We start from the raw sequence: 8811 nt of genomic DNA on the forward strand, positions 1-8811 counted from the left end.
TGTTTTTTCTAATTAAACCACAGAAATTATTCTTTATGGCCATTGACGGCGTGGCCCCTCGTGCAAAAATGAATCAACAGCGCAGTAGACGTTTTCGTTCAGCCAAGGAAGCTGAACTTTGGAACGATTAGCACAGAGCCTAGGTGAAGTGAGAGAACACGAACGATTCGGTTGCAATTGTATACACCAGGAACAGAATTTATGGATCGTTTGCATGAGGCATTGCGCTATTTCATAAAAAATTTTTGCTGATCCTATGTGGCAGAAGTGCAGAGTTACCCATCAAAAAATTTGGAAGTTCTTCCAAAGGCACAACTTTAAAAGAACTTCCAGAAGATGTACTCCCAATGATGTTCTTCATTTTAACTACACAGGAAGTTCTTTTCATTCAATTTTTTATAACATGTTTTATTCATATTTTTAATTGGTAATGTTACATTTTTTGTTTCAAATTGGTTAAAAACTGTTTAAGAATTCATAAAATGGTACAAATTATTTAAATTTTGTCGAAAAATGTTAAATTCAATCTGAAAAAATTATGAATTATTGTAAATATTTGAGGTCACACGTTTCAGACAAGCGTTAGAATCCATTAAAAATTATAAAAAATCATAAAAATTATTTATTATTTATCTTTCCGATATTATGAAGTATTGCTCAATTCAATTCTATTTGCTTTCCGTGCAGATGTGTCCAATAAATAGTTATAGGACATAAATACATTGTCTGCATCTTCAATCAATTCTTTGGCTCCATAATATGGACACATTTTGAGTTTTTACCTACTTTAACCAAGTCTTCAATGTCCATTAAATCCAGATCATCTTTGCGCGATTCCACACGATGATGAAAGGCACAAGTTCTTTTTTGGACTCGAAATCGACAAATCGATCTATGTTTTATTTGAATTGCCCTGTTCTCGCAATACCTCGGGATATATACACAATTGATCTCTGGATCCCAAAACCACCGCTCTCGTAAATGAGTAAGATGTCCGCTTTAATTCTTACATAGCTTGCGTTAGTTGTGAATGGGTACCTCAAGTACCCATTACATACATATTATTTTAGGAAGACCCCAGCTACCATCCATGGGCTTTGCACGAGCAATCATTTACAGGTGCTCCGCCTAAATAGGATTGTTTTTAAAATAATTGGTGGCGGTTCTGTTTGTTGTATTTGCATCTTCATTTCCTCTTCTCGGGATTGCAGCCATTCCAAAGATGAACATAAGGTTTAACCGGTTCCTATGAGAAAGTTTTTGTTTTATTGGTGGTTACATTGTTATACATTATTTTATACCCGTTGGGGATTCCAGAAAACCATTTGATCCATCTCGTAGACATATGATGACCTTTTCCATATAAGCTCTTTGAACTTCATAGGGATCCCATGATTTATTGCTATTGCATCTCTTAGATTCCTTAATGCCTCAATTCGTACACTCGAACCATAGTGTTTCAGTTTAGCAATACATTCTTCAACATTTATTTGCCTTATGCCTCCATCATATTGTGATACTTTGAGCTGTTCCCGAATTGTAATTTTGCGCACTTTGAATTCGGTTTTTGTGAACATAGTATATATAAATAAGTTTTTTTAAGAAAATTCTTTTATAAAACTAACCCCATACTAATAACACAATGTAAATAAAAGCAAAGAATGTAAACAAATCTACTAAACGTAAACAAAGCCTTTGACAAGATGAATGTCGATATTAGTCACCTGATTGCATGACTTTACCTGGATTAATATGCCTTGCACACTTTGTTAGTTTATGTATTTTTTTTTGTTCACACTGTCTATATTATTTTCTTCACATTAAAATGTTTATGTTTTGACACTTTGTAGTTATGGATAATTTACACTTTTAGTCTTTTAAGCTGGTGATTCCGTCAGTGAATTTGATCGCTTACTCTTTCTGTGGCGGGCAGTTTAAACTGTCCATGCTCGGGCGCCATTGTAACGACGTGTTTTCACTTTGAAGCTGGGGCAAACTCAGGGTGTCCAGGGTCGTTACAAAATATTTATATTGTAGTGTAAACGGTATTATATGTATGAATCAGCTGAAGTAGTTTGAGAATAATTGTATTTTTTATCAGCTGTTAGTTATAAGTTTAGATCATATGTTATGTTTAAGGATTGTTGTTTATTTTTAAGGATAATGTTGAAAAAAGAATTAAAAATTATAAATACCGTTATTTAAGTATAAAAGAGGAACATTGTTGAATAAAGGAATCATTCAAGTTCAGAAAGCCTAAACTGGCATTTCATTTTGTAAACAAGGATTAACTTGCTGTGGCACCTGGTTGTGCCTGCAAAGAAAAATATAAAAACCTTTTTCTGTCCGTGGCGTTTTTAAGCGCCGGCAAACCACTTAGGCAGGCATTTATGAACAAAAGGAAAAAACACTATTTTACCAACTAATTCACAACAAAACAATATTAAAACGACAAACATTACAATATTTCCACAGAAAGAGAAAACACTGACCTTATTTATGAACACTGACTTTATTTATGTTTTCATTCAACGTTATAATTTTATTAGTCTCATACACAACATTAACACTATATTCACACACATCTACATAAACACAGATTCGTACGGCCAGAGACGATGGACGAAGATGCGGACGTAGATAAACGGCTTACGGCGTCGATCCGATGCTAAACTGATGACAGGCACAGCGACAGTAACGATGGCGCAGTTGTAACAACCATGGACGACAGCGACGGAGCGGTTGTAACGACAACCACTACCGGCGACGATGGCGCAGTTGTAACAACAACCACGGGCGGCAGCGACGATGATGCGCGGTTGTAACGACAACCACTAGCGGCGGCGATGACGCAGTTGTAACAACAACCACGGGCGGCAGCGACGGAACGGTTGTAACGACAACCACTACCGGCGGCGATGACGCAGTTGTAACAACAACCACGGGCGACCGCGACGATGATGCGTAGTTGTAACGACAACCACGGGCGGCGGCGATGGAGCGGTTGTAAAGACAACCACTACCGGCGACGGTGCGCAGTTGTAACAACAACCACGGGCGACAATGGAGCGGTTGTAACGACAACCACTGATTACCGGGGCACGAGTTTTAGAAAAGGGGAAGTTACAACTTTCCCACTTCACTAGCAGTCTATGTTCAAGAACACAGTTGCATTACACTGCTATAGGATATAACATAAATATAATTAAAATTAATTACATAGTAAATAGCATTTACGCTGCTATATTATAGAGCATATATGTTTAAATATCATTTGCATTGTAAGCAGCAGAAGTCAACAGCCGACCTATTTAAATAAAGAATCAAATTTCACCGACAATAATTGGTCAGGTTGTCGACTTCTGCTGCACTAGTTCACTAAACTAATATACTAAGTCAGCATAAATATTATTTAAGTCACTGACATAGCATAGGCTACATATCCAACATGTTAACTTAGTATTCTGACTAATCATCAGTTATTTAGTATAAATAACTTGAATGAAAATAAACATCATGCTAGATCAAATTGGCATTTTGCATCATTATCATCGACATACGGTTCAAGTACCCTATGTCCAACATCTAACAGTTCTTGTTTGTACTTGAACAACTTTAGGAATTTATACAGTTCTTGTTTGTACTTGAACTACCCTACGAATTATACATTGGTGACCCCGACAAAAGGAAAAATAATACCGTTGGTGACATCGACAAAAGGAACACTAATCCCGTTACACATTCATTACACATTGGATCGCTACACATTGGATCGCCATACATTGATCGCAGTCTAAATTGAAGTCTTCCAGTACCGACGAAATTTAAAAATGGAAAACTTAAAGGATTTGATAATCCGTCAAAAGGAAAGGGCCGCAAACATAGAAAAAGCGGTAGCCAACATAAAGAAAACTCCACACGAGCGAAGATCTGTGGAGTATTATACAAAGAAAAAAGAAGATTTAATTGCTCAATGGAAAGCCTTTGACACAGCGGAAAATATCATACGCAACAACTCGATGTTGGGCGAAGATGACCCGTATATTGTCGAAGATATCCATAAATCAATAGGAATCGTATACAATACAACTATTGAGGAAGTAGAGCAGCTAATTAAAGGTCTGAGCAGGCAAACGAAGCCATTGCCAGCAGAACGCGGAGCAGGGTTTACCGCAGACAACCCATCCGCATCATCAGTGCTAGTAAATCAAGGTGCTAGTGCACCCGCAAACAACATTCATGGACTGATAAGACGTCAAGCAGCACTTAAATCGTCCTTGAGACGTCTAATTCAATCACCAGTCCAATCTCTATCTGCTATAGACAGATTATGGCAGAAGATCGAGACTATTCATTTGGACATTTGGGAAATGTGTGCCAACCCGGCGGCTGAGGGTTATGACAGCGAAGACTATGAAGCCTTAGAAGAGAACGTTGCAATTCAAATAGCGTCTCTTTCGAAAACACAATCAAGCGAAAACATAACCTCGGAATCAATGCAGCAAGCAAAAGGGTAGTTGCAACCTACAGCTACCAAAGATATCCATACCAAGGTTTAATGGAGATTGCCTATCGTGGCAACCATTTTCGGACATATTCTCGAAAATGATACATGAGCAAGATATTCCGGCAATCCAAAAGATGTGGTATCTCAAGGCCAATTTGAGCGGGGAAGCAGAACGATTAATACGTCACCTGGATCTCACTGAAGGAAACTACACAACGGCATGGAACACGTTGAAGGACAGGTACAACAACAAGCGAGTCCTAGTGTCCACAATACTGCAAAAATTGCCTTACTCAAGGAAGCCGGCTTCAAGTTACGGAAGTGGTGTGCAAACCATCGCCAACTCCTCCAAGACATACCGCAAGATGATCAAGAAGTCAACCTTGATTTTGAAAACGCATCAATCAAGGCATTGGGACTGATATGGAGCCCAGCATCGGATCAATTCTGCCTTAGGGCAAATCTTCAGCCAGTCTCAGTGATAACAAAGCGATCTGTCATATCAGATGTAGCACGAATCTACGACCCGTTAGGTATAGCAGGCCCAGTCGTAGTGGCAGCCAAGATATTCATTCAACAACTTTGGGAGGATCAAATATCTTGGGATGATGAACTCCCTGAAGATCGAAAAACAAAATGGCACGCCTTTCGTAATGCACTAAATATGTTAGACAATACCCACATCCCACGCCACGTTTTCGACGGCCAAACTGCGAAGCACATTCAAATGCATGTCTTTGTGGACGCATCAGAAAGGGCTTATGGAGCCGCAATTTACATTCGATCTAAACTCCCAAATAAAAGGATAATCGTCCGACTATTGTGCGCCAAATCCAGAGTGGCGCCTCTCCAAAGGGTATCGCTGCCAAGGCTAGAACTTTGCGCAGCACTTCTAGGAGCAGAACTGGCCAACAAAACAAAAAATGAACTAAGATACGAAGACAAACAGCTCTTCTTCTGGTCTGATTCCGAAATTGTCTTGCATTGGATAAATTCGGCATCATCATCACTCAAAACCTTTGTGGCTAACCGAATTAGCAAAATACAAGAACTCACCATCAACAGTCAATGGAGACACGTCGACTCCAAAAATAATCCCGCAGACTTAATCTCCAGAGGTTTAAAACCAGAACAATTACCGGAGTGCAACATGTGGTTCTATGGACCCCTTTTTTTACATGGAAATGAAGACAGTTGGCCTAAGGAGTTCGCGAAGGAACTGCATCCAACAAGTGAATTAGAATTCAAACGAAAGCCTGTTATTGTCACTACAGCCACGCAAATGGGATTAGAACGAATCATTTACAAAATTAACCACCGCAATTCGTTCGATTATCTTCAAAGAGTTGTGGCTTATATCCAACGATTTATCAAAAACAGCAGGACATCGTCAGCCGATCGACCAGCAACCAAAGTACTGAGCCCAATAGAGTTAACTTCAGCGTTGCATCTAATAGTCAAAACCATACAATCAGCTGACTTCAAAGACGACATTAACAAGTTAAAGACAACCAAAGAACTCAGCAGATCCAGCCCAATTATCAGTCTATCCCCCTTCCTTGACAAATCAGATATTCTTCGAGTTGGCGGAAGACTAGATGCGTCAAATCTCTCATACGAAATGAAACATCAAATAATATTGCCTTATAATGACCCCATCGTCAAACTAATCCTCGTGATGCTGCACGGTTTGGCGTTACGATATACTCGCTCTAATCGTTGTTGCTCGGTTAAGTCTGTATGCCTCATTAGTGACTGAAGTGCTAAAACGTATTCCTTGAACGACTCCTGGGGCGCTGCATTCGTTTTCGTATTTCATCATCCAAGTTTTCAAAATACCTGGCCGGCAAGAAGAACTTACAGAAATCTCTCTTAAAATCATTCCACTCTTTCCACTGTCGAATATTATTTCGGAACCAAACTAGCCCCTTATCACGTAGGAATTCCGACATGATACGTGGGAGATGATTCAAGTCGACTTCTGATATCGCAGCCAATTCTTCCAATCGTTCAATAAATTCGAGGGGCTCACGTCCATTTTCAAATTTTACTCCCCATTTTCGTACCTGTTCGACGATACTTCCATAGCCACCATTCATTTCTTCTTTTGTAACCACTTCCAGATTATTTGGTTGCACCAGAGGGCTTTGAACTGAGTATTCCTTTCCACTTATCATTTTTTTTTCACTTCACAATATATATCTGTTTTGATTTCTTGTTTTATTTACTGTTTACTTTCCACACTTTGCAAGGCATATTAATTAAAGGTAAAGTCACGAGCAAACGTGTGTACCCCCCATGATAATTATAATGTCAAACTAAAATGGCAGATGACTTAAGTTGACATTTTGTGTATGTGTAGTGTTGTTTTCAGCCAACAATTGTTTATTACAAAGAACAAAGTCATTTGAAGTTAAATATATGTCTAAGGCAGACATCAATACAAAACAACAACAAAAAATGGGGCGAAATTTTTCCGCTACATAAGCGAACGGTATCCTTGCCTCAGTGAATTGGCCTGGAAACAATGCGTAAGTGTGGAGTGACATGTAACAAGTTGGAGGAAATAATTATGAGCTTCTTGTGTATTCTATTTAGGTTCCCGATTTTGATAATCTTTATTTGGATATGAATAGCATTATTCACAATTGCTCCCATTCCGATGATACAAACATCCATCTCAACATAACAGGAGGATATGTGGAAGGACATATTCAACTATATTGACAAGTTGTTTTTTCTAATTAAACCACAGAAATTATTCTTTATGGCCATTGACGGCGTGGCCCCTCGTGCAAAAATGAATCAACAGCGCAGTAGACGTTTTCGTTCAGCCAAGGAAGCTGAACTTTGGAACGATTAGCACAGAGCCTAGGTGAAGTGAGAGAACACGAACGATTCGGTTGCAATTGTATGAGGCATTGCGCTATTTAATAAAAAATTTTTGCTGATCCTATGTGGCAGAAGTGCAGAGTTACCCATCAAAAAATTTGGAAGTTCTTCCAAAGGCACAACTTTAAAAGAACTTCCAGAAGATGTACTCCCAATGATGTTCTTCATTTTAACTACACAGGAAGTTCTTTTCATTCAATTTTTTATAACATGTTTTATTCATATTTTTAATTGGTAATGTTACATTTTTTGTTTCAAATTGGTTAAAAACTGTTTAAGAATTCATAAAATGGTACAAATTATTTAAATTTTGTCGAAAAATGTTAAATTCAATCTGAAAAAATTATGAATTATTGTAAATATTTGAGGTCACACGTTTCAGACAAGCGTTAGAATCCATTAAAAATTATAAAAAATCATAAAAATTATTTATTATTTATCTTTCCGATATTATGAAGTATTGCTCAATTCAATTCTATTTGCTTTCCGTGCAGATGTGTCCAATAAATAGTTATAGGACATAAATACATTGTCTGCATCTTCAATCAATTCTTTGGCTCCATAATATGGACACATTTTGAGTTTTTACCTACTTTAACCAAGTCTTCAATGTCCATTAAATCCAGATCATCTTTGCACGATTCCACACGATGATGAAAGGCACAAGTTCTTTTTTGGACTCGAAATCGACAAATCGATCTATGTTTTATTTGAATTGCCCTGTTCTCGCAATACCTCGGGATATATACACAATTGATCTCTGGATCCCAAAACCACCGCTCTCGTAAATGAGTAAGATGTCCGCTTTAATTCTTACATAGCTTGCGTTAGTTGTGAATGGGTACCTCAAGTTCCCATTACATACATATTATTTTAGGAAGACCCCAGCTACCATCCATGGGCTTTGCACGAGCAATCATTTACAGGTGCTCCGCCTAAATAGGATTGTTTTTAAAATAATTGGTGGCGGTTCTGTTTGTTGTATTTGCATCTTCATTTCCTCTTCTCGGGATTGCAGCTATTCCAAAGATGAACATAAGGTTTAACCGGTTCCTATGAGAAAGTTTTTGTTTTATTGGTGGTTACATTGTTATACATTATTTTATACCCGTTGGGGATTCCAGAAAACCATTTGATCCATCTCGTAGACATATGATGACCTTTTCCATATAAGCTCTTTGAACTTCATAGGGATCCCATGATTTATTGCTATTGCATCTCTTAGATTCCTTAATGCCTCAATTCGTACACTCGAACCATAGTGTTTCAGTTTAGCAATACATTCTTCAACATTTATTTGCCTTATGCCTCCATCATATTGTGATACTTTGAGCTGTTCCCGAATTGTAATTTTGCGCACTTTGAATTCGGTTTTTGTGAACATAGTATATATAAATAAGTTTTTTTAAGAA

At 38.0% G+C, this 8811-nt stretch overlaps 2 protein-coding genes across 2 annotated transcripts; one reads left to right on the forward strand and one right to left on the reverse strand.

The window, feature by feature from the left end:
* Positions 1–1140: 1140 nt before the first annotated feature.
* Positions 1141–1577, reverse strand: LOC142224969 (uncharacterized). The gene is made up of 2 exons (XM_075294745.1): positions 1302–1577; positions 1141–1246 (listed from the first exon to the last, which is right to left on the reverse strand). Exons 1-2 carry the CDS (start codon positions 1575–1577, stop codon positions 1187–1189), a joined length of 336 nt encoding a protein of 111 aa, XP_075150860.1. The 3' UTR covers positions 1141–1186.
* A 3150-nt stretch (positions 1578–4727) lies between these two features.
* On the forward strand, positions 4728–6266 carry LOC142224970 (uncharacterized). Its single transcript, XM_075294747.1, has one exon. The coding sequence runs from the start codon at positions 4728–4730 to the stop codon at positions 6264–6266; it is 1539 nt and encodes a 512-aa protein (XP_075150862.1).
* Positions 6267–8811: the final 2545 nt, after the last annotated feature.

The sequence above is a fragment of the Haematobia irritans genome, chromosome 2, assembly GCF_050003625.1.
Source record: "Haematobia irritans isolate KBUSLIRL chromosome 2, ASM5000362v1, whole genome shotgun sequence".
NCBI classification, from domain to species: Eukaryota; Metazoa; Arthropoda; class Insecta; order Diptera; family Muscidae; genus Haematobia; species Haematobia irritans.